This window comes from Callithrix jacchus, chromosome 2 (assembly GCF_049354715.1).
Source record: "Callithrix jacchus isolate 240 chromosome 2, calJac240_pri, whole genome shotgun sequence".
Taxonomy (NCBI): Eukaryota; Metazoa; Chordata; class Mammalia; order Primates; family Cebidae; genus Callithrix; species Callithrix jacchus.
The window spans coordinates 39,574,042-39,600,246 of record NC_133503.1 but is presented as its reverse complement, the minus strand read 5'-3'; the positions used below and the strand labels follow the sequence as shown (position 1 = coordinate 39,600,246).

General features: G+C 43.1%; 5 protein-coding genes across 6 annotated transcripts in view; all 5 read right to left on the bottom strand.

The window, feature by feature from the left end:
- The window catches only part of PCDHB4 (protocadherin beta 4), a 212,976-nt gene that overhangs the window by 122,889 nt on the left and 63,882 nt on the right, over positions 1-26,205 (bottom strand). The window lies entirely within an intron of this gene.
- On the bottom strand, positions 139-5,010 carry LOC100895392 (protocadherin beta-16). Its single transcript, XM_035286620.3, has one exon. The coding sequence runs from the start codon at positions 4,834-4,836 to the stop codon at positions 2,434-2,436; it is 2,403 nt and encodes an 800-aa protein (XP_035142511.2). The 5' UTR covers positions 4,837-5,010; the 3' UTR covers positions 139-2,433.
- LOC100895832 (protocadherin beta-8) lies at positions 8,698-20,687 on the bottom strand. 2 transcript variants are annotated; one of them, XM_003732228.7, is made up of 2 exons: positions 18,223-20,687; positions 8,698-9,594 (listed from the first exon to the last, which is right to left on the bottom strand). In XM_003732228.7, exons 1-2 carry the CDS (start codon positions 20,507-20,509, stop codon positions 9,539-9,541), a joined length of 2,343 nt encoding a protein of 780 aa, XP_003732276.4. In that variant the 5' UTR covers positions 20,510-20,687; the 3' UTR covers positions 8,698-9,538. The 2 variants fall into 2 exon arrangements, with proteins under 2 accessions (XP_003732276.4, XP_078217417.1); XM_078361291.1 differs by lacking the exon at positions 8,698-9,594 and having other exon boundaries at positions 16,678-20,687.
- On the bottom strand, positions 11,495-16,044 carry LOC100895872 (protocadherin beta-16). Its single transcript, XM_035286628.3, has one exon. It carries the CDS (start codon positions 15,868-15,870, stop codon positions 13,468-13,470), a length of 2,403 nt encoding a protein of 800 aa, XP_035142519.3. The 5' UTR covers positions 15,871-16,044; the 3' UTR covers positions 11,495-13,467.
- On the bottom strand, positions 22,986-25,831 carry PCDHB7 (protocadherin beta 7). Its single transcript, XM_017968321.5, has one exon. It carries the CDS (start codon positions 25,637-25,639, stop codon positions 23,252-23,254), a length of 2,388 nt encoding a protein of 795 aa, XP_017823810.4. The 5' UTR covers positions 25,640-25,831; the 3' UTR covers positions 22,986-23,251.

The following is a 26,205-nucleotide window of genomic DNA, read 5'->3' as shown; positions in this document are numbered from 1 at the left end:
CAAGTAATGTGGGCAGTGTCTAGAAGAGAGAAGACAAAGAAATGCATTCTCCTCGAGAGCCACAAGAATGGAATGCACCCCAGCTGATACCTTGATTTTCGATTAATAAAACCCATATTGAACTTCTGAGCTGCAGAATTGGAAGACAATGCTTTTTTATTGTTTTAAGCAATAAAGTTTTGGCAATTTTTTATAGCAGCAATAGAAAATGAATACATAACACAAGTATGGATTATCATGCACCCAGCAGTTGAGTCAACAGAAATTTATAATTATAATTTTGTAAGAATAGTATTATCTCAGCAATGCTGGAGAGTGTCTTATTTGGCTATAATGAGTAATTTTTCTTATAATAAGGTCATTTATGACCCACACACATGTATTTTCAGCATAATTTTTAGGAAGAGTTGTCAAAGACATATGCTTAATTTTTAACAGAAAACAACTGGAGCCTATCAGAATTTTTTCTACTAAATTCCCCAAATCTTTTAGTTATTAAGTGATAGGAATTCCTTCACAACATTGCCTATATTTTTCAGAAATTCGTTATTTCATTTATAATTAAAACTAGAATAGCAACTACTTTTAAATGTTTCAAAAGAAACATGGTATGTACATTACATATATATCACAAATATGTATTTGAGTTAGGATAAAAAGAATGAAAAAGAGCACAATCAATTCAATGTAACCATAGAGTAACTCTATTCCCTATTGAGGCTTTCAGACTATTTCAGATTCATTTCTGCAACAATGAATGTGACATATTGATGAGATGAAAAGGTATGGGAATATACTCAGACTGATTCACTCAAAATGAAAATCACTTATGGTGCCTGATCCAGCTTACCTAGGTCAGTGCTTCTATAATAGCGTTGGGTTTAGTGGTCGACATTAGTGTGGCCATTGGTGTAGAGACAAATACAAACTATAAACTACAAGTTACATTTTTACATGGGAGTTTAGTTCATGGAATAGAAGTAGAAATCATAGATAAATTTCACTTTCTTAGTTAGAAAAACAATGCTATCAGGTAATGCCAATACACTATATTGGTTAAAAACTGGGGCATTACATTTAGGTAGACTTAGATTGTATTTCAGATTTTTCCTTTAATTGCTGGAGAATTATGAGCAAGTTACTTAACCTTTCCAAGCCTCAGTGTTTTCATATGTAAAAAGGAGATAATATACCAACTCTTTCAGGGTTTGGGAGAAACTTCAAAAGATACTAAATGTAACGCACCCTGTATGCCACTGTAAACTACATTTTGACTAAATCAAAAATCAACAAGTAAAAGCTTAAAAATTATATTAAACCACACATTTAAGATCAGTGAATTTAACTGTATATATAATGTTTTAAATAAAATTATAGTTCCTAAGTAAAAAAAATTAGACATACGCAATATAGAGATGACATGACAACTCTTTTAAGTTTATTTTTTACTATCTTAATCCTTAATGTTTCAATCATTAGGGTCCAAGAAGACTGTGGCACTAGTCAGGACATACAGATTCCAGGCCAGAAGGAGCACTTAGAGAAGGAAAAAGGGGACCCCCTTCCTCGATGAATTATCTCCCTTTAAACAGTGTTCGTGGAGGTCAGTATAATACTTGTGCATACATCTCATGGCCACAACCCAGTCATAAGTTCAGTTTCCCAGGCTTGAAAATGTATTGTTTTCACTAAGCAAACTGATGCCCTAAATGAAATCTGAGATCTGTCATTAAAGAAGAAAAGATACATGGATATGAGAGGCCACTGAAATTCCATCAAAGATGGTCAATATTTCTCCAAGGGGAAAAGCTAACTTCATTACCACGCTACTTTATCTCACTAAATAAATATGGTGAAAGTTTCCTCTTATTGAACAACACAAATACATAAAGCAATTAAAAATAGTTATATTAAAACAAGTGCTAATATATTCATGGAAGGGAGGAAAATTATATAACATTTTAAGAGAAAACAGCATCAAAGAGGGTAAGTAGTATGAGGGCATAATAAAGTAGGAGTCAGATATTCGCACTGTACTAGCTTTCTTTCCTTCCTGATCAGACTTCACTGCAACCTTAGTGCATTACTGTTCTGTATACACTTAATGGATTAACAACTGATAAGCAAATAGACAAGGAACTACAACTGATTATGTAGAACCAATTTCTCAGATTTTCCCGCTTCTATTCCCCCAAACTACTCCAGAACTAGTATTTGTACAGCCATTTACCTGATCAGTGTTTTGATTGGCAAGATTTAGAACTATTCAAATTGGTATACTAATGAAGAAAAGATGACATACCACATTTAAAACAGCGACAACATGGGAAGTCCCATAGGAAAGTTTAGCATAATTTATAATTTACACTAGGTTGACAGAAAAACCATACTCTAAATTTACTATAAACATTAAAATATACACCTTGAAACTGATTATTTTAGTTGAATGCTGAAACCAAAGTCATTCCTAAAGTTAGAGTTTTCCTTCATTTCTGGCACAGGGGATTGGTCCTGAATATTGGGTAGTATTGGTTTCAGAAACTTGAACTCATTGGTCCCAGAAGCTCCCGCCAGACACACCTCGTACTGGTAGCTCTGAGACAGGGTTCCGGTGCCGCTCACGTCCACCAGATGCCCTGGAAACGGGCCCTCGGGCACCGAGCAGCCACCCACTGAGGCCGCCCTGTTCCTCCTGCACAGTCGCACCGCCACGAACAGGAGCACCGAGAACAGGAAGAGCGACGACACCGAGGCCAACGCCACCACCAGGTAGACGGTGAGCGAGTCGGCCTGGGCCTGGGCCGGGGCCGCCTCCGGGAGCGGCAGGTAGGGCTGGGAGAAGCCGTCCACCAGGAGCACGTGCAGCGTGGCGGTGGCGGAGCGCGGAGGCTCGCCATTGTCCTTGACCAGCACCAGCAGCCTGTGCTTGGCCGCGTCGCGCTCGCTCAGCAGCCTGGCGGTGCGCACCTCGCCATTGTGCGCCCACACGCCGAACAGCCCGGGCTCCGTGGCCTTGAGCAGCTGGAACGACAGCCAGGCGTTCTGGCCCGAGTCGCCGTCCACCGCCACCACCTTGGTCACCAGGTAGCCCGGCTCGGCCGCCCGGGGCACCAGCTCGGTGCAGGGCGCGGAGCCGTTCTGCAGCGGGTACAGCACGAAGGGCGAGTTGTCGTTGGCGTCCAGCACCAGCACGCGCACCAGCGCCTCGCTGCTCAGCGCCGGGGAGCCGCGGTCTGTGGCGCCCACGCGGAACTCGAACGCCTGCAGGGCCTCGTAGTCCAGCGACCGGAGGGCGAACAGGTGTCCGTTGTCCGCGTTGATGGAGACCAGAGAGGCGAGGGCCAAGTGCGTGTCCTGGGGCGGCAGCAGCGAGTAGGTGACCTGTGCGTTGGTGCCTGAGTCTCTGTCTGTGGCGCTGACGCTGCCGATGTGCAGGGCGGGGCTGTTGTTCTCCCTGACGAACAGGGTGTAGGAGGTTTGGGTGAAGGCGGGGACATTGTCATTGACATCCGATATCTGCACTGTTACGCTGTACTCCGTTTGCAGCCTTGGAGTCCCCATATCTGTGACTGTGACAGTGATGTTATATTCAGCTTTTGCTTCTCTGTCTAGTGCTCTCTCCGTTACCAAGGTGTAAAAGTTCTTGACTGAGGGTTTTAGAAGAAAGGGAAGGTCTTCCTGGATGGAGGAAATCGTCTTCCCATTGTTCCCGGAGTCGGGATCTGAAACGCTGAAAACAGCAACTACAATCTCAGGCGAGTTCTCTGGGATGGGGCTGGTGAGTGCAGACATGGTCACCTGTGGAGGATTGTCATTCACGTCCACCACTTGCAGGAGAAGAGTACACTTTCCTGAAAGACCTCCCCCATCTGTGGCCTTGATGTCCACTTCATAAGACATAGTCGTTTCAAAATCTAATTGTTTTCTCAGTCGAATTTCCCCTGTCATAGGATTTACCTCCAAAGTCTTACTGATATCCTCCGAAGGTTGAAAGAGTGTGTATGATATTTTCCCATTGGCTCCGCTGTCTAAATCCCTGGCGGAGACGGTGGCAACCAGGGAGCCAAGGGGGCTGTTCTCTGGAATCTGCACTTTGTAGATGGGCTGCTCAAACTCAGGTGCGTTATCGTTGCTGTCCACCACTTCAATGCGGACCTGGGTGGTTCCAGATCGCGGCGGAGAACCCCCATCCAGCGCTGTCAGGGTTAATCTCAGTTGAGGCTCCTCCTCCCGATCCAGCTCTTTATCCAACACTAGCTCAGGATATTTCCTGCCATCATTGCGTTCTCTGGTTAGAACCCGGAAATGGGAATTTGGGCTGATTTTATAGTTTTGAACATTATTACTTCCTACGTCCATGTCCACAGCATGATTCAGGGGGAACTCAGTTCCTAGAGGAGTATTTTCCGGTAGTTTTAGAACCACTTCCTTTTCAGTGAACACGGGAGAATGGTCATTTGTATCTATCACCCTCAGTTCAGCCTGAAATATTTCTAAGGGTTTTTCCATTAACACTTGGAAATGTAGTATACAAGGCTCAATGGGACCGCATAGCTCCTCTCGATCTAGCTTCTCATTTATGAGCAAATCTCCAGTTTGAACCTTGAGCTGCAAATGCTGTTTGTTCCCCTGGGAAATGATCCTGGTCCCGCGGCTGGACATCTCTGTCAACCCCAAACCCAGGTCTTTCCCTAGGTTTGCCACAAAAGAGCCTCTCTCGGTTTCTTCCACAGTGGAATAGGGCCCCAACTCGGCGCCCGCCCCAGACAAGCTCAGCAAAACAAAGAAAACAAGGACTTGCCTGTGTCTCCGATTGTGCATCCATCCAGTCTCCATTGCTCTTTCTTGAAAAGTTGGTTCACAGAAGCTTCATGTATCCCCAGGATCCTAGTAGCACGGTTTTGCAGTCCGGAATGTCAGAAGCAAGCAGCTCAACGGTGTCTTAAAGAGGTTTCACACTCGCGTTTGCTCTGGCTCAGCTTCTCTTTTGCTTCCAGGCTTTGGGAAACCGTTTGCTGGATCGGGGAGCTGGGTAGGCAATTGTATTTTCCATCATCTTAGCCTGCAGCGCCACCATGCGTTCTAACTGAGTCATATTTTCTGGTTTAATTTTGGAGGCAAAATTCTTCTAAATGTACTGAATAAGCTATGCAATATGAAACAGTGAGTCCTATTTTCATGTGGGTTTTGTGTGAACAGACGGACCTCTGTGATGTTGCAAGGGAGGAGTAGAAGGAGCAAACAGTCACATGTTATTGACTGTTTAATGCTGTTGTTAGTGATTAAACAAAATATTTTAATTGAAATTAACATTTAATTTGAGGTGAAATATACACTTAGGAACAAAATGTTTCTTTCCTATTTGAATCATCTAGCCCAAAATATCACGAGCAAACTGTTTCTGACGTGACATGGGAACAATTTCACAAGCACATATTTGTCATTCTACATGTTACAGACACTGGGTAGACACTGCATCACTGCAGTCAGTAGTAGTTCTAAAGAGGAAGGTTACCTAATGCCTTACTAGAGAGCAATTTAATTCCTCATTATCACCTAGCTCTGAGGACTGAGTTTTCACAACTTTCAAATTATTGGAAAATCATTTCCCAGATAGGTAGATCTCAGGGTCGGGCCCGCCACTGTTTTTGAATTGGTTTTTATCATTACAAGAATAATTTCTGTTTTATTCTACTTAAAAAGAAGATATACTGAAATATATTTTAAAAAATACAATACACCCTTAAATATGTGAACCTACTATATACCCATGAACATTTTAAAAGTGCAATCTACCTATTTGAAATACATGATTCAAGTCAGGAGTGGTGACTTAGGCCTGTAATCCTATCACTTTCGGGAGCTGAGGTGGGTTGATGACAAAGTCAGGAGTTTGAGGCCAGCCTGGCCAGCATAATGAAGCCCGATCTCTACTAAAAATACAAAAGATATCTTGGGAGGCTGAGGCAGGAAAATCACTTGAACCCGGGAGGTGGAGGTTGTAGTGAGTGGAGATCGCACCAATGTACTTCAGCCTGGGTGACAAAATGAGACTCCATCTCAAAAATAAATAAATGCATAAATAAATAAACAAACAAATAAATAAAATATATGATTTAATGGTTTATGATATATTCAGAGTTGTGCATTCATCCCAATTTAGAACATTTTAATCACCTCAAAATAACTCTGTATCTTTTAACTATTACTCCTTATCCCCCAACAATTCCCTCATCCCTCCTGTGCTGAGCCTAAGCAACCATTAATCTACTCCTTGTCTCCATAGAGTTTCCTATTCTGGACTTCCATATTATGGAATAATATAACGTGGACTTTTGTGGCTGGCTTTTTTCTCTTAGCATAATGCTTTTGAAGTTCATCTAAGTTGTAGCATGTATGAATCTTTAATTTCTATTTTTGGCCAAATAATATTCCATTGTATAGAATATCACATTTCTATTATCAATTCAACTGCTTATAGACATTTGGATTGTTTTCACCTTTTGGCTATTATAAATAACGTTGCTATGGACATTCACATTCATGTACAAATGTCTATGCGGGTGTTTTCATTTCTTTCTTTTTTTCCTTTTTTCTTTAGATGGAGTCTCTCACACTGAGTCTCTCTACACTGCAGTTTCTGTCGCCAAGGCTGCAGTGTAGTGGTATGATCTCGGCTCTCTGCAATCTCCGCCTCTGGGGTTCAAGAGATTCTTATACCTCAGCCTCCCAAGTAGCTGGAATTACAGGTGCCTGTCACCATGCTCACCTAGTATTTTTGTACTTTTAGTGGAGATGGGGTTTTGCCATGTTGGCCAGGCTGGTCTCAAACTCCTGACCTCAGGTGATCTGCTCACCTCGACCTCCCAAAGTGCTAGGATTACTACCACCCCGGTCTTGTTTTCATTGCTTCTCTCTCTCTCTTTCTTTTTTCTTTCTTTTTCTTTTATCCTTTTCCTTTTTTCCTTTCTTTCTTTTTCTTTCTTCCTTTCTTTCTTTTATCTTTTCTTCCCTTTCTCTCACTCTCTTTTTTTTCTTTTGAGACTAATCGTGCTCTTGTTTCCCAGGCTTGAGTGCAATGGCACAATCTCGGCTCACCACAACCTCCGCCTCGCAGATTCAAGCAATTCTCCTGCCACAGCCTCCCAAGTAGCTGGGATTGAAGGCATGCACCACCATGCCTGGCTAATGTTGTATTTTTAGTAGTGATGGGGTTTCTCCATGTTTGTCAGGCTGTTCTGGAACTCCCAACCTCAGGTGATCTGCCAGCCTCAGCCTCCCAAAGTGCTGGGATTACAAGAGTGAGCCACCACACCTGGCATTTTCATTTCTTAAGAATGGAATTTCTGGATTATGTGATATTCCTATGTTTATTTGAGGAACTACCAAGACTGTTTTACAAAGTGGCTACACCACCTTATATTCCCAGCCACGGTGTATTAGGATTCCAATTTTTCTGTATTCTCCCAATATTTGTCATCTGTTTGATCATAACCATTCTAGTGGGTATGAAATAGTGTCTTGTAATTTTGATTTGTATTTCCCATATGACTAATGATGTTGAGTATCTTTTCTTGTGTCTATTGGCCACTCTACCTTGAAGAAATCTCGTGTTAGATTTTTGCCCATTTTAATTGAGTTATTTATCTTTTTATAATGTAATTACAAGAGTTCTTTATATAGTCTAGATAAAATCTCTTATTATATTTGGATTCTTTTTTATTGCATTTTTGGTTTTGGGGTACATGTGCAGAACATGCAAGACATTTGCATAGGTACACACATGGCAGTTTGTTTTGCTGCCCTCCTCCCCTTCACCCGCATTTGGCATTTCTCCCTAGGCTATCCCTCCCCAGCTCCCCCCCACGCTGTCCCTCCCCTCTTCCCCCCAGTAGACCCCAGTGTTTGGTACTCCCTTCCCTGTGTCCATGTGTTGTCTTTTTTCATCATCCACCTATGAGTGAGAATATGCGGTATTTCATTTTCTGTTCTTGGGTCAGTTTACTGAGAATGATGTTCTCCAGATTTATCCATGTCCCTACAAAGGACACGAACTCTTCATTTTTGATTGCTACATAATATTCCATGGTGTATATGTGCCACATTTTCCCAATTCAGTCTATCATCGATGGGCATTTGGGTTGGTTCCAGGTCTCTGCTATTGTAAACAGTGCTACAGTGAACATTTGTGTGCATGTGTCCTTATAGTAGAACGATATATGTCCTTTGGATATATATCCAGTAATGGGATTGCTGGGTCAAATGGAATTTCTACTTCTAAGGCCTTGAGGAATCGCCACACAGTCTTCCACAATGGTTGAACTAATTTACACTCCCACCAACAGTGTAAAAGTGTTCCTATTTCTCCACATCCTCTCCAGCATCTGTTGTCTCCAGATTTTTTAATGATCGCCATTCTAACTGGCGTGAGATGGTATCTCAATGTGGTTTTGATTTGCATCTCTCTAATGACCAGTGATGATGAGCATTTTTTCATATGTTTGTTGGCCTCATGTATGTCTTCTTTTGTAAAGTGTCTGTTCATATCCTTTGCCCATTTTTGAATGGGCTTGTTTGTTTTTTTCCTGTAAATCTGTTTGAGTTCTTTGTAAATTCTGGATATCAGCCCTTTGTCAGATGGGTAGACTGCAAACATTTTTTCCCATTCTGTTGGTTGCCGATTCACTCTGGTGGCTGTTTCTTTTGCTGTGCAGAAGCTGTGGAGTTTGATTAGGTCCCATTTGTCTATTTTGGCTTTTGTTGCCAATGCTTTTGGTGTTTTGGTCATGAAGTCCTTGCCTACTCCTATGTCCTGAATGGTTTTGCCTAGATTTTCTTCTAGGGTTTTTATGGTGCCAGGTCTTATGTTCAAGTCTTTAATCCATCTGGAGTTAATTTTAGTGTAAGGTGTCAGGAAGGGGTCCAGTTTCTGCTTTCTGCACATGGCTAGCCGGTTTTCCCAACACCATTTATTAAACAGGGAATCCTTTCCCCATTGCTTGTTTTTGTCAGGTTTATCAAAGATTGTATGTTGTACATATGTTGTGTTGCCTCCGATGCCTCTGTTTTGTTCCATTGGTCTATATCTCTGTTTTGGTACCAGTACCGTGCTGTTTTGATTACTGCAGCCTTGTAGTATAGTTTGAAATCCGGTAGTGTGATGGCCCCCGCTGTGTTCTTTTTGCTTAGAATTGATTTGGCTATGCGGGCTCTCTTTTGGTTCCACATGAAGTTCATGGTGGTTTTTTCAAGTTCTGTGAAGAAAGTCAATGGTAGCTTGATGGGGATAGCGTTGATTCTGTAAATTACTTTGGGCAGTATAGCCATTTTCACGATATTAATTCTTCCTAACCATGAACATGGAATGTTTCTCCATCTGTTTGTGTCCTCTCTTATTTCATTGAGCAGTGGTTTGTAGTTTTCTATTTGGATTCTTTTGCTTGGGTTTTCTGTTTTCATAGTTTAAATTGCAGTGAAGAGCCAGGTGTGGTGGCTCAAGCCTGTAATCCCAGCACTTCAGGAGGCCAAGGCGGGTGGATCACGAGGTCAAGAGATCAAGACCATCCTGGTCAACATGGAGAAACGCCGTCTCTACTAAAAATACAAAAAAAATTATCTGGGCATGGTGGTGTGTGCCTGTAATACCAGCTACTCAGGAGGCTGAGGCAGGAGAATAGCCTGAACCCAGGAGGCGGAGATTGCGGTGAGCCGAGATCGTGCCATTGCACTGTAGCCTGGGTAACAAGACCGAAACTCCGTCTCAAAAAAAAAAAAAAATTGCAGTGAAGATTCAGGATATCTTTCTCAATTTAGTGTTTTTTGTTAATAACTTCCAGAAGTTTGTTAATTTCCTTGCCTTTGGTTAAATCATTCAATTAATAAGGCCCAAACTGCTGGTATGAAGACCTTTCTGTGCCTTTGGCCACAGGTGTTGCTGCTAGACTGACTGGATAATTTTCTTTCAAGCAGCCAATGTGTGGTAGACAGAATAATATCCAACCAAAGATGTCTATCCCCTAATTCTCTAAATCTGCAAATAGGTTACCTTTCATGGCAAAAGATACTTTGCAGATGTGATTAACATGTTGAGGCTGCAGTGAGCTTTGATTGAACCACTGCACTCCAGCCTGGGTGACAGAGTGAGATGCCATCTCTAAAACAGGAAGAAAAAATCACTTTTCAAAGGGGATATTCTCCTGTATTATCTAAATGTGACAGAACCCTAGCTGGCTGTGGTCAGAGGGAGCTATGACTATTGAAGAAGGGTCAGAGAAGATGCAATGTTGCTGGCTTTGATAATGGACAAAGGGGACCATGAACCAAGTAAGGTGGGCAGTGTCTAGAAGAGAGAGGACAAAGGAATGCATTGTATTCTAGAGCCACGAATGGAATTCACCCCAGCTGATACCTTGATTTTCAATTAATAAAACCTATATTGGACTTCTGACCTACAGAATTGTAAGACAATGCATTTTTTTGTTTTTGCTTTTGGCTTTTTACTTTTTTCATGGGAATTACACAAAATAGAATTTATTAGACTTTCTGTATTTTGTATTGCCAAAAACCTATGGCAATACCACAAAACAGTAATGATGTCCATGTGTGAAGTCATGTTTTATTCATCCCAGCTGTCAAAAAAACATTTTGATCACCTATACTAGAAGACTTACTTATCTTTCTCTCTTCTCTATAGAAAATGTTATAAAATCATTCATAAGAAGAGGCAATCAGATAATATGTGATCAACGAATGTGGAAAACAAGTATGTGGCAGTTGTATCGATCAGTTAATGCACAAAACATATTCTTTTTCTGGATTTTGTGGTGTTTGTAGTCTTTGTTAGCTTTTTAAAAATTTGCAATTTGTTATGGATTCCTATGCTGAATGTATATTTCCATCCTTACCTATTTCTGTATCTGTAATGTTGTGTTTATTTATTTTTAATTAATTAATTAATTTTTTTTTGAGATGGAGTCTCACTCTGTCTGTCACCCAGGCTGGAGTACAACGGAGTGGTCTTGACTCACTGCAACCTCTGCCTCCCAGATTCGAGCAATTCTCCTGCCTCAGCCTCCCAAGTAGCTGGGATTACAGGTGCCCACCACCACACCCAACTAGATAATGCATTACTATTGTTTAATCAATAAAGTTTATGGCAATTTTTTATAGCAGCAATAGGAAACAAATACATAACACAAGTATGGATTCTCATTTACCCAGCAGCTGAGTCACCAGAAGTTTATAATTTCCAGAAGAATAGAATTATCATAGCAATGCTAGAGAATGTCTGATTCAGCTATAATGAGTCATTTTTTTCAGAATAAAGTCATTTATGACCCATACACATATATTTTCAGCATAATTTTTAGGAAGAGTCATCAAAGACATATGCTTAATTTTAACAGAAAACAACTGGAACCCACCAGATTTTTCTACTAAATTTCCCAAATCTCTTAGTTATTAAGTGATAGGAATTCCTTCACAACATTGCCTATATTTTTCAGAAATTAGGTTTTTAATTTATAATTAAAACTGGAATAGCAACTACTTTTTTAAATGTTTCAAAAGAAATGTGTGTATACATATATATAATATACTGTATATATGTACATATATCACAAATATGTATTTGGGTTAGGAAAAAAGAATGAAAAAGAGCACAGTCAATTCAATGCAACCATAGAGTAACTCTATTTCCTATTGAGGCTTTCAGACTATTCAGACTCATTTCTGCAACAATGAATGTGACATATTGACAAGATTACATTGATGGGAATAAAATTAGACTGATTGACTCAAAATAATTATCCCTGTGGTGTCTGATCCAGTTTACTTGGGTCAGTGCTTCTATAATAGCGTTGGGTTTTATGGTCTACATTAGTGTGGTCATTGGTGTAGAGACAAATACAAACTATAAACCAGAAGTTACATTTTTACATGGGCATTTAATTCATGCAATAGAAGTAGAAATCATAGATAAATTTCACTTTCTTTCTTAGAAAAACAATGCTACCAGGTAATGCCAATACACTATATTGGTTAAAAACTCAGGCATTACATTTAGGTAGACTTAGATTGTATTTCAGATTTTTCCTTGAATTGCTTGAGAACTATGAGCAAGTTACTTAACTTTTCTAAGCCTCAGTGTTTTCCTATTTAAAAAAGGAGATAATATACCAACTCTTTCAGGGTTTGGGAGAAACTTCAAAAGATACTAAATGTAATGCACCCTGTATACCACTGTAAAATACATTTTGACTAAATCAGAAATCAACAAATAAAAGCTTAAAATTGGATTAAACTATATATTTAAGATCTGTGCATTTAACAGTATATATAATATTTTAATTAAAATTATAGTTCATAGGCTTAAAAAATGAGACATAGGCAATTAGACATGACATGATGACTCCATGATCACCAGGGACTCTTGTATCTTTTAAGTTTATTTTTTACTATCTTAATCCTTAATGTTTCAATTATTAGAGGCCAAAAAGGCTGAGGTACTAGTCATGTCATACAGATTCCAGGAAACAAGGAGCACTTAGAGAAGGAAAAGGGGACCCCCTTCCTAGATGAATTATCTCCTTTTAAATAGTGTTCTTGGAAGTCAGTACACCACTTGTACATACAGCTCATGCACTAGAACCCAGTCGTATGTTTAATTTACCAGCCAAGAAGGCTGAGAAAATGTATTGTTTTCACTAAGCAAACTAATGCCCTAAATGAAATCTGAGATCTATCATTAAAGAAGAAAAGATAAATGGACATGAGTGGCCATTGCAAATTCCATCACAGATGGTCAATATTTCTCCAAGAAGAAAAGTTCATTTCATTACCACGCTACTTTATCTCACTAAATAAATATGGTGAAAGTTTCCTCCTATTTGAACAACACAAATATATAAAGCAACTAAAAATAATTATATTAAAATAAATATTGATATATTAACGAAAGGAAGAAAAATTATATAACACTTTAAGAGAAAAGAGCATCAAAGAAGATAAGTAGTACGAGGATACAATAAAGCAGAAGCCAGACATTCTCACTGTACTAGCTTTCTTTCCTTCCTGATTAGACTTCACTGCAACCTTAGTGCATTACTGCTCTGTATACAATTAATGGTATACAGCACTACCTGTAAAGTACTAATAAACAAATCGACAAGGAACTGCAGCCGATTATGTAGAACCAATTTCTCATGTTTCTCCCGCTTCTATACTCCCAGGCTATTCCAGAACTAGTATTTATACAACTATTGACCTCATCAGTGTTTTGACTTGCAAGCTTTAGAACAATTCAAATTGGTATACTGATGAAGAAAAGATGACATACTATATTTAAAACAGCGACAACATGAGAAGTCCCACTGGAAAGTTTAGCATAATTTGGAATTTACACTACGTTGACAGAAAGGCCATACTCTAAATTTATCATAAACATTAAAATATACACCTTGAAACTGATTATTTTAGTTGAATGCTGAAACCAAAGTCATTCCTAAAGTTAGAGTTTTCCTTCATTTCTGGCACAGGGGATTGGTCCTGAATATTGGGTAGTATTGGTTTCAGAAACTTGAACTCATTGGTCCCAGAAGCTCCCGCCAGACACACCTCGTACTGGTAGCTCTGAGACAGGGTTCCGGTGCCGCTCACGTCCACCAGATGCCCTGGAAACGGGCCCTCGGGCACCGAGCAGCCACCCACTGAGGCCGCCCTGCTCCTCCTGCACAGCCGCACCGCCACGAACAGGAGCACCGAGAACAGGAAGAGCGACGACACCGAGGCCAACGCCACCACCAGGTAGACGGTGAGCGAGTCGGCCTGGGCCTGGGTCGGGGCCGCCTCCGGGAGCGGCAGGTAGGGCTGGGAGAAGCCGTCCACCAGGAGCACGTGCAGCGTGGCGGTGGCCGAGCGCGGAGGCTCGCCATTGTCCTTGACCAGCACCAGCAGCCTGTGCTTGGCCGCGTCGCGCTCGCTCAGCAGCCTGGCGGTGCGCACCTCGCCATTGTGCGCCCACACGCCGAACAGCCCGGGCTCCGTGGCCTTGAGCAGCTGGAACGACAGCCAGGCGTTCTGGCCCGAGTCGCCGTCCACCGCCACCACCTTGGTCACCAGGTAGCCCGGCTCGGCCGCCCGGGGCACCAGCTCGGTGCAGGGCGCGGAGCCGTTCTGCAGCGGGTACAGCACGAAGGGCGAGTTGTCGTTGGCGTCCAGCACCAGCACGCGCACCAGCGCCTCGCTGCTCAGCGCGGGGGAGCCGCGGTCTGTGGCGCCCACGCGGAACTCGAACGCCTGCAGGGACTCGTAGTCCAGCGACCGGAGGGCGAACAGGTGTCCGTTGTCCGCGTTGATGGAGACCAGGGAGGCGAGGGGCAGGTGCGGGTCCTGGGGCGGCAGCAGCGAGTAGGTGACCTGTGCGTTGGTGCCTGAGTCTCTGTCTGTGGCGCTGACGCTGCCGATGTGCAGGGCGGGGCTGTTGTTCTCGCGAACAAACAGGGTGTAGGAGGATTGTGTGAAGGCGGGGACGTTGTCATTGACATCCGATATCTGCACAGTTACGTTGTACTCCGTTTGCAGCCTTGGAGTCCCCATATCTATGACTGTGATGGTGATGTTATATTCAGGTTTTGCTTCTCTGTCGAGTGCTCTCTCCGTTACCAAGGTGTAAAAGTTCTTGACTGAGGGTTTTAGAAGAAAGGGAAGGTCTTCCTTGATGGAGGAAATCGTCTTCCCATTGTTCCCGGAGTCGGGATCTGAAACGCTGAAAACAGCAACTACAATCTCAGGCGAGTTCTCTGGGATGGGGCTGGTAAGTGCAGACATGGTCACCTGTGGAGGATTGTCATTCACGTCCACCACTTGCAGGAGAAGAGTACACTTTCCTGAAAGACCTCCCCCATCTGTGGCCTTGATGTCTACTTCATAAGACATAGTCGTTTCAAAATCTAATTGTTTTCTCAGTCGAATTTCTCCTGTCATAGGATTTACCTCCAAAGTCTTACTAGTATCCTCTGAAGGCTGAAAGAGTGTGTATGATATTCTCCCATTGGCTCCGCTGTCTAAATCCCTGGCGGAGACGGTGGCAACCAGGGAGCCAAGGGGGCTGTTCTCTGGAATCTGCACTTTGTAGATGGGCTGCTCAAACTCAGGTGCGTTATCATTGATGTCCACCACTTCAATGCGGACCTGGGTGGTTCCAGATCGCGGTGGAGAACCCCCATCCAGCGCTGTCAGGGTTAATCTCAGTTGAGGCTCCTCCTCCCGATCCAGCTCTTTATCCAACACTAGCTCAGGATATTTCCTGCCATCTCTGAGTTCACGGGTTAGAACCCGGAAATGGGAGCTTGGACTAATTTTATAGTTTTGAACATTATTGCTTCCCAAGTCTAAGTCCACAGCATAATTCAGGGGGAACGTAATTCCTAGAGGACTGTTTTCCGGTATTTTTAGAACCATTTCCTTTTCAGTGAACACGGGAGAATGGTCATTTATATCTATCACCCTCAGTTCAGCCTGAAATATTTCTAAGGGTTTTTCCATTAACACTTGGAAATGTAGTATACAAGGCTCAATGGGACCGCATAGCTCCTCTCGATCTAGCTTCTCATTTATGAGCAAATCCCCAGTTTGAATTTTGAGCTGCAAATGCTGTTTGTTCCCCTGGGAAATGATCCTGGCCCCGCGGCTGGACATCTCTGTCAACCCCAAACCCAGGTCTTTCCCTAGGTTTGCCACAAAAGAGCCTCTCTCGGTTTCTTCCACAGTGGAATAGGGCCCCAACTCGGCGCCCGCCCCAGACAAGCTCAGCAAAACAAAGAAAACAAGGACTTGCCTTTGTCTCCGATTGTGCATCCATCCAGTCTCCATTGCTCTTCCTTGAAAAGTTGGTTCACAGAAGCTTCATGTATCCCCAGGATCCTAGTAGCACGGTTTTGCAGTCCGGAATGTCAGAAGCAAGCAGCTCAACGGTGTCTTAAAGAGGTTTCACACTCGCGTTTGCTCTGGCTCAGCTTCTCTTTTGCTTCCAGGCTTTGGGAAACCGTTTGCTGGATCGGGGAGCTGGGTAGGCAAGTGTATTTTCCATCATCTTAGCCTGCAGCGCCACCATGCGTTCTCACTGAGTCATATTTTCTGCTTTATTTTGGAGGCAAAATTCTTCTAAATGTGTGAATAAGCTATGCAATATGAAACACTGAGTCCTATTTTCATGTGGGTTTCGTGTAAACAGATGGACCTCTGTGATGTCGCACAGGGAACAGTACAAAGCAGACTGTCATTTGCGTTATTGAGTTTTAAATGCTACTGAGATTAATGATTAATGTTCTAAGAGCATTTAAGCAGAGATGGAATATATACTTAGCAGCAAAATGTTTCTGAAGTAACATGGGAACTGTTCCACTAGTACATCTTTTTTATGGTACCTATTATAGACAGTATGAGTAGACACTGAAAAGTTGCACTCAGTGGTAGTTCTGAAGAATATTTAACAATTGCTTTATTAAAGAGTATATTACTTCCTTTTCTTTATAACACCTAAGCCTGAGAACTGTGAGTTTTTACAACTTTCAAGTTATTGGGAAATTCATTCCCAAATAGGCAAATCTCAAGGTTGTGTCTGCTACACTTTTGGATTCCCCCCACTTTTTAAGAATATTATGAAGAGAATAATCTTCGTTTTGTTATTGTTTTCTTAAAACAGTTTTAATAAGATATAATTGACACAATACAATTCACCCATTTAAAATATACATTTCAATGGGTTTTAATATATTCACGGATGTGCATCCACCATCACAATTCTGGAACATTTTCATCTCAAGAGAAACCCTATATCTTTTAACTATTTTCCTTCCCCTTCTCTCATCCCTCTAATATATGTGTGCGTGTGTACGTGCGTGTGTGTGTGTGTGTGTGTATAGGTTAACAGAAAAAGACTGAAGAAAGAGAATAAGAAATTCAAGAAATGCAACTACAGGTTAACTCTATTTCCTACTTAGACTCATTTCTTTAGTAATAAATATGGCATGTAGAGAAGGTACAGGAATATAAATCAGGTTAATTCACTTATCCTAAAAATTATTTGTGGATCTGTCCCAGCATATTTAAAGCTTCCATAAGAACATTGGATTTATCTGTGTAGAGTAGTGTAGAAACGAACTATAAAATAAAAAAACGTTTAACATTGGTGTAGAAACGAACTATAAACTAAAACTTATATTTCCACATGAGAGTTTAGTTCATGAAGAGTAGGAATAACATAAATTTCACTTCCTTCGTTAGAAAAACAATGCTATCAGTCAATGCCCGACAATATAGCATATTGGTTAGACTTAGATTATATTTCAAATTTTTGCCTTTTTACTTCAGAATTATTAGCAAGTTACTTAACCATTATTTGTAGTGGGGATGAGGTCTCACTCCATCACCCAGCCTGGAGTGCAGTGGCGTAATCTTGGCTCACTGCAGCTTCTGCCTCCTGGGCTCAAGGGATTCTCTCCCCTCAGACTCCTGAGTAGCTGGGACTACACGTTCACGAACCACACCTGGCTCATTTTTTATTTTTGTTAGAGTTGGGGTTTTGCCCTGTTGCCAGGCTGGTCTCAAACTCCTCAACTCCAAAGGATCAGCTTGCCTCAGGCTGCCAAAGTGTCGTGATAACAGGTGTGAGCCACCGCTCCCAGCCAAGTTACCTTCCTAAGCCTCAGTTTTCTCATATGTAAAAAAGGGGATAATAGGCCAACTCCCCTAGTATATAGGAAGACACTTAAAAGACAATGTAAAACACTCTGTACACAACTTTTAACTAAGTTTTAACTAGATTAGAAAAAAATAGAGCCTTAAAAAGATCAGATTAATTTCTACACTTCAGAGCTGTGCATTTTACTATACACATTTTAATTAAAATTGCAGTTAAAGAATTATGATTAGAGTCCACTGGATATACTAATGAAGACAAAATGAGATACCATTTTTAAAAACAGTGCAAACAAGAAAAATACTATGGGCAAAATAAGTGTAATTTTAAAATTTATACTATGTTGACAGAAAACCGTTACTTTGAATTGATTATAAAAATGAAAATGCAGAATATGAAAAACAATTACTTTAACTGAAGGCTGAAACCAAAGTCATTCCTAATGTTAGAGTTTTCTTCCATTTCAGGCCCAAAAGAATGGCCCTGAATATTGCGTAATACTGGCTTCAGGAACTTGAACTCACCAGTCCCAGAGTCTCCCGTCAGACACACCTCGTATTGGTAGCTCTGAGACAGGGTCCCGATGCCGCTCACGTCCACCAGATGCCCTGGAAACGGGCCCTCGGGCACCGAGCAGCCACCCACAGAGGCTGCCCTGCTCCTCCTGCACAGCCGCACCGCCACGAACAGGAGCACCGAGAACAGGAAGAGCGACGACACAGAGGCCAACGCCACCACCAGGTAGACGGTGAGCGAGTCGGCCTGGGCCTGGGCCGGGGCCGCCTCCGGGAGCGGCAGGTAGGGCTGGGAGAAGCCGTCCACCAGGAGCACGTGCAGAGTGGCGGTGGCCGAGCGCGGAGGCTCGCCATTGTCCTTGACCAGCACCAGCAGCCTGTGCTTGGCCGCGTCGCGCTCGCTCAGCAGCCTGGCGGTGCGCACCTCGCCATTGTGCGCCCACACGCCGAACAGCCCGGGCTCGGTGGCCTTGAGCAGTTGGAACGACAGCCAGGCGTTCTGGCCCGAGTCGCTGTCCACCGCCACCACCTTGGTCACCAGGTAGCCCGGCTCGGCCACCCGGGGCACCAGCTCGGTGCAGGGCGCGGAGCCGTTCTGCAGCGGGTACAGCACGAAGGGTGAGTTGTCGTTGGCGTCCAGCACCAGCACGCGCACCAGCGCCTCGCTGCTCAGCGCCGGGGAGCCGCGGTCTGTGGCGCCCACGCGGAACTCGAACGCCTGCAGGGCCTCGTAGTCCAGCGACCGGAGGGCGAACAGGTGTCCGTTGTCCGCGTTGATGGAGACCAGGGAGGCGAGGGGCAGGTGCGTGTCCTGGGGCGGCAGCAGCGAGTAGGTGACCTGTGCGTTGGTGCCTGAGTCTCTGTCTGTGGCGCTGACGCTGCCGATGTGCAGGGCGGGGCTGTTGTTCTCGCGGACGAAGAGGGTGTAGGAGCTTTGTGTGAAGGTGGGGGCGTTGTCATTGACGTCAGAGACCAGCACGGTCATTTTGAGCTGTGTTGTTCGTTTGGGTGTCCCTAAGTCAGAGACCGTAATAGTGATGTTGTATTCAGCTCTGCTTTCTCTGTCTAATGGTCTCTCTGTTAGTAGAGTGTAAAAGTTTTCCACAGAAGATTTCAGGAGGAAGGGTAGATCATCCTGAATGGAGCAACTTATTTTCCCATTTTCTTCTGAATCAAGATCTAAGACACTGAAAAGTGCAACCACAGTTTCAGGTGCATTCTCAGGTATTGGGCTGGTAAATGCAGACATGGTAACTTCTGGAGCGTGATCATTCACATCCATCACTTGAATCAGAACTGTGCATTTTCCAGAAAAGCCTCCAGCATCTCTTGCCTCGATATTGATTTCATAGGAGTGAAGTTTTTCGAAATCAAGTTGTTTTTTTAGTCGAATTTCTCCTGTCAAGGAATCGACCTTAAAAGTTTTGCTAATCTCGTCTGAAGCTTGGAAAAGTGAATAGGAAATCTCTCCGTTGATTCCTGTGTCTACATCCGTGGCAGAGACCTTGACAACCAGGAAGCCTATTGGACTGTCCTCAGAGATCTGCACCCTATAGAAAGGCTGCTCAAATTCAGGGGCATTATCGTTGAAGTCCACAACTTCAACATAGACCAGAGCAGTGCCAGATTTGGATGGAGAGCCACCATCCAGGGCTGTAAGTGTTAACCGGAGCTCAGGTTCCTCCTCTCGGTCCAGCGCTTTGTCCAGCACCAGCTCTGGATATTTCCTACCATCACTGCGTTTGCGGGTGAGGACCCGAAAATAGGAGTTGGGGCTGATTACATAGCTCTCAATATTATTTTGGCCTACATCTAAGTCCTCAGCATTCTTCAAAGGAAACGTAGTCCCAGGAGGACTGCTCTCTGACACTTTTACCAGCATTTCTTTGTCCAGAAATACTGGAGAGTGGTCGTTTATGTCTGTTACTTGTAGGTCAGCTTGAAAAAACTCTAAGGGACTCTCTAGCAACACCTGGAAACGTAGCACACAGGGCTCTGTGTGACCGCACAGATTCTCACGGTCCAGTTTCTCATTTAGCAACAAATCCCCGGTCTCCTGGTTGAGCTGCAAATGTAGTTTGTTCCCTCTGGAAACAACCCTAACCCCCCGCCTGAAGAATTCCCTCTGCTCCAGACCTAAGTCCTTTGCTAAATTGGTTACAAAGGAGCTACCCTCAGTTTCTTCCACCACTGAATAGCGCCTAGGTTCCGCCGCGCCCGCCAGAGAGAAGCCCAAAAGGAGAAAGGAAAAAAGGACTTGCCTTTGTCTGCAAATGAACTTCCTGCTGGCCTCCATTGTTCTTGCTCTGTTCAGCTTCCAGGGAGGAGGGTTCCGTGGGACTGTAAAGTCACCAGTATCTGAGGCTATGGTTATTTCACAGATGCCTCAGAATTTTTCCAGGGAGTAGTCCTTTCCAGAGGATCCAACCTTCCTCTCTTAGCATCCAAGCTTCCCGTGCGCTTCCAGGTTCTGCGGCTTTTTGCCGGTTAATGGAGCAGTAGCTGCGGTTCCGGTTTGTACCTTCTTATCCTGCAGCGCCACCACGCGTCCTCACAGGATCTTACATTTAGTGGGACGATAATAGATGCAGTATTCCCAACTCTGCCTGTGCGTGTGTACCCAGGGGCTATGTAAGGTTACAACACCACCGTTAATATCGCCGGACGTTATTAAGCAGACAACTGCCCGAAGGAGAAATTACATTAATCTCAACAATGCTAACTGAGTTTGGGGCAAAATGAAATATTTAGGTAACAGTCTAGCTTGGCAAAAAGAATATATGCAGAAAATTTCAAATATAATTGGAGTTAAATATAACAGGCAATATTTAGATGTTTATACTGTTATTTCCATGAGCCACAGAATACTTAGTAGCTGTGAACCTTGACCAAATTATTTAATAATTCTTTAGTTTCCTCATCTGTAAAATGAGGATTATAATGGCACCTACTACATAGGGCTGTTGTGAATTTTCCACCTTACAGGTAAGAAAACTGATGCAAAGAGAGATTAACCTTACAAATAAACTATATACCCAGTATATAGCAATTTGATACCACCAGGTAGCAGACTATACATGAATCCATTAATATAACTAGAAAAACACCTCAAAATTCAAATGGTAGAAGACTACATAAGCATGACTATGTCAGATAGAGACGTTATGATGTCCTTTTTTGTTACTTCCACTTCTCTTCTAACAGGATCAATTTAAAAAACCTTTTATTCTGAATTTTTTCATATCTTATAAAAGAAGAGTATAATGAACCACCAAGTACTCAGGACTAGCTTCAACTATTATTAACGTCTTGCCGTAATTCTTGACTCTATCCCTCCAACATTTCACATTCCAGGTAAACCATATTTTCACCCACAAATACTTCACTATACATTTCTTTAAATGCATAATTACTTTAAGTGACTCTAAAAACGCCCTTAACTATAATACCATTATTATGCCTAAAAAATTAAGTTAATATTACTTAGTACCCATCTATATTCAAACTCTTCCAAGTGTTTCAAAGTTATCACTATTGTTTGAATCAAGATCCAGACAAGACCCACACATTGCATTTGATTTGTAGATCTCTTAAGATCTTTCCTAGTGTAGACTTTCTCCTCCCATTTTTTCATGCCATTTATTGGTTGGAGAAATTGGATAATTTTACCCTGAGACAATGAAAGTAATTTAAGATTTTACTGCTGTGAGGTTTTTTTTTTTTTTTGCCCTTAGATTCTATCCCACCAGTGATATAAAGTAATACTACCTTTATTCGAGTTACAAGCACTAGTTTATAACATTTTCAGAAAATAACCATGCAAAAATTGTCTAGATATTTTTAAAACTAAAATAGGCTATAAATTTTTATTAAAAAACAGTGCTTCTCCTTAATCCTTCAGCATTTCTAAAAATTTTAATTACCATCTATGTTTCTCTTTGATATTATACATTTAAAATGATTTTTCTTAAATATTCCTGATTCAGCAGTACATGATAATTAATAGAAAACTTTAAAAAACAAACTTTCAAATTAGGAAAATGTACTACAAATGTTAAGTATGGGTGGTTGTCGAAAAATACTACAACGTGAAGAAAATAATTAATTAATGATGCGATCAAAATTATGTAATATTCCTACTCAGGACCATTAATCATTTTCTATGAAACAAATGTCATATGTTTGGAAGACAAGGAGAAGTCACAAATTGCCCTTTCAATTTTGTTTTTTACTTGAGATTTCGACAGATCAGATCATTAGTAATAATAGTTGAAAACTGACCCAGAAAAGCAGGATTATTAGTTTATAAGAAAATAAAACCATAGATAAATATGTACATTATAATTTCTAAATATAGAAAAGATTGAATAGCAGTATGAATATGATGAAAAGACTTCCTCTCCTTCATTAGGCAGAAACTTGCCAGGTGATGGCTAATGAGACAAAACAGTATGAAATCGGAGCAGGGTCACTGACCCAGTCAGACGGATCTAGGACAGATGCTCTGTTTTGTCCCTTGTCAGGATCTTAGTGAACTTACTGAATCTCTAAGACCATCTATTTTGTCATTCTTAAAATACGACACCTCATATACTTATTCTGAGATTAAAAGTGTTAAAATAGTGTATGATGCACAAAAAGCATTTTTTTAAATGCTTAAAAAGATGCTTTACGGTCTATGTTTATGAGACTACACTACGTACACTCATACAGCATTCTAATCAACTCAGAAAGTGAAAGTCGCAGTAGAAATAGAAAACAATGGAAAGCAATTTAAAGTATCTCAAACAAGACTTACCGTTTAATAAACTGTATATTAAGCATAATTATTTGACATAAAACATTACACATACACATGTCATGCTTTGAGAAGGGTTCCTGGTACTAAATCTAGATTCTTTCCTATGTACAGAAATTAATTTCTTGACTTCAAGAGTACATATTTGAAATGATCTACAGACACTCTTCTACAGGTAGCTCAAGATAAGTTCCTAATTAGAAATGTATTCACAGACACACATTTAGTTTTCGTCCTTTTTCAGAAACCCAAATTATTCTGAAATGGGGGATTTTCTTCGACTTCCCTACCTGTGTTCTGGGGTAGGAAGTTGGGGATAATTGGTTTCAGGAACTTGAACTCATTTGTCCCAGAACCTCCCGACAGACACACCTCGTACTGGTAGCTCTGGGACAGGGTCCCGGTGCCGCTCACGTCCACCAGATGCCCTGGAAACGGGCCCTCGGGCACCGAGCAGCCACCCACTGAGGCCGCCCTGCTCCTCCTGCACAGCCGCACCGCCACGAACATGAGCACCGAGAACAGGAAGAGCGACGACACCGAGGCCAACGCCACCACCAGGTAGACGGTGAGCGAGTCGGCCTGGGCCTGGGCTGGGGCCGCCTCCGGGAGCGGCAGGTAGGGCTGGGAGAAGCCGTCCACCAGGAGCACGTGCAGCGTGGCGGTGGCCGAGCGCGGAGGCTCGCCATTGTCCTTGACCAGCACCAGCAGCCTGTGCTTGGCCGCGTCGCGCTCGCTCAGCAGCCTGGCGGTGCGCACCTCGCCATTGTGCGCCCACACGCCGAACAGCCCGGGCTCCGTGGCCTTGAGCAGCTGGAACGACAGCCAGGCGTTCTGGCCCGAGTCGCCGTCCACCGCCACCATCTTGGTCACCAGGTAGCCCGGCTCGGCCACCCGGGGCACCAGCTCGGTGCAGGGCGCGGAGCCGTTCTGCAGCGGGTACAGCACGAAGGGCGAGTTGTCGTTGGCGTCCAGCACCAGCACGCGCACCAGCGCCTCGCTGCTCAGCGCCGGGGAGCCGCGGTCTGTGGCGCCCACGCGGAACTCGAACGCCTGCAGGGCCTCGTAGTCCAGCGACCGGAGGGCGAACAGGTGTCCGTTGTCCGCGTTGATGGAGACCAGGGAGGCGAGGGGCATGTGCGTGTCCTGGGGCGGCAGCAGCGAGTAGATGACCTGTGCGTTGGTGCCTGAGTCTCTGTCTGTGGCGCTGACGCTGCCGATGTGCAGGGCGGGGCTGTTGTTCTCCCGGACAAACAGGGTGTAGGAGGATTGTGTGAAGGCGGGGGCGTTGTCGTTGACGTCAGAGACTAGCACGGTTATGTTGTACTCGGTTTTCAGCCTGGGTGTCCCCAAGTCGGTGACGGTGATGGTGATGTTGTAGTCAGTGTTCCTCTCTCGATCCAAAGGTTTCTCTGTTACCAGAGTATAAAAGCTCTCTACAGATGGCTTCAGGATGAAAGGTAGATCGTCCTGGATGGAGCACACCGTTTTTCCATTGTTCCCGGAATCTCTGTCTCTAATTCTGAAAACAGCCACGACTGTCTCGGGTGAGTTTTCTGCAATTGGGTTAGTAAGTGAAGACAGAAGCAGCTCGGGTTGATTATCGTTTACATCTGTTACCTCAACCACTACAGTGCATTTTCCGGAAAGCTCGCCGCCGTCTTTTGCCTGAATAGTTAATGTGTATGTCTGAATTGCCTCATAGTCCAATTGCGCCTTAAGATAAAGATTGCCAGATGTTGGATTGAGTTGAAACGTTTTGAGAATTCTTTCAGTGGCATAAAAAAACGCATAGGCTATTTCCCCATTACTTCCGGTGTCTAAATCTCTAGCGGACACGGAGACAACCATGGAACCAACCGGGCTATTTTCGGGCGCCTGCACCTTGTAGAACGACTGCACAAATTCAGGGGCGTTGTCGTTTATGTCTACAACCGTGATGCGCACAAGGGCGGTCCCGGATCTGGGCGGAGAGCCGCCATCCAAGGCCGTGAGGGCTAAACTGAGCTCTGGAATGTCTTCCCGATCCAGCTCTTGGTTCAGCACCAATTCGGGATAGATATTGCCCTCCCCACTATCGTGGACTTTAATATGGAAATAGGCATTGGGGCTTATGGTGTAGTTACTCAGGCTATTGGTTCCAACATCTGAATCCTGTGCACTTTCTAGGAGAAATGCTGCCCCTGGAGTGGCGCTTTCTAATATTTTCAAGGAAATCTCTCTATCTAGAAATATTGGAGAGTGATCATTGATGTCTCTGACCCATAGTTCAGCACGGAAAATCTGAAAAGGCTTTTCCAATAACAACTGGAAAGGCAGCACACAGGGCTCTCTGGGTCCACACAGTTCCTCTCGGTCCAATTTCTCATTTAGAAATAAATCACCAGTAAGCGAATTGAGCAGTAAAAATTGCATGTTCTGGTCTGAAATAATTCTAGTTCCCCGGGCTGTCAGTTCCCCTACCCCTAACCTTAGGTCTTTTGCCAGGTTGGTAAGAAAGGCACCTCTCTCGGTTTCCTCCGCCACAAAATACCGAAGCGGTTCGGCGCCAGCCAAAGACATTCCCAGACATATACAAAGAAATAGGACTTGCCTTTTCTGCACAGGACACTCCACTCCGGCCTCCATTCTTCCTTGGATCAGTCTTTCAAAATGACTTCCACTCAGTCTCCAGCGGCTCTCACAAATGGCAGCAGCCGAATTCTTTGAAACGAGCTGAATAACAGCAATGTTTGTGAGGAAGGATCCTCACTTTCCCCCAATTCCTATTACCACGGTTTCCTTTCCTATACTTTTCTGGTCAGATTTCCTCTTTACTCTGGAATCTGTAACATCCTTTCTTTGCGAAGGTATTTCTCTCTTTTTAGGCAGCCGCGCCACCTTGCGTTTTGTGAATGTTATTCCCGTTCTCAAGACTAGAACAAAAAGATGGCGGATTGAAGGAATTCTGCAACCAGAGTGACTTGTTCCGGGTATCTTTGCTGTTTCATTCCATCGTTATCCTCAAATGGTCATAGAAATGCTAGTAAGTAATAGTGATATTGTTTTCCCCTGTGATAATCTGGATTCGTAGAAAAATTAATCTGTTGTCTTCTTAAATCCAAGGGCTTGAAACTAAACCCTGGTTCCCCACCGAAATTTAAGAAAACCTCCTATTTTAAAAATGGAAAGTAAAAAAAATATGAGAAAATGAA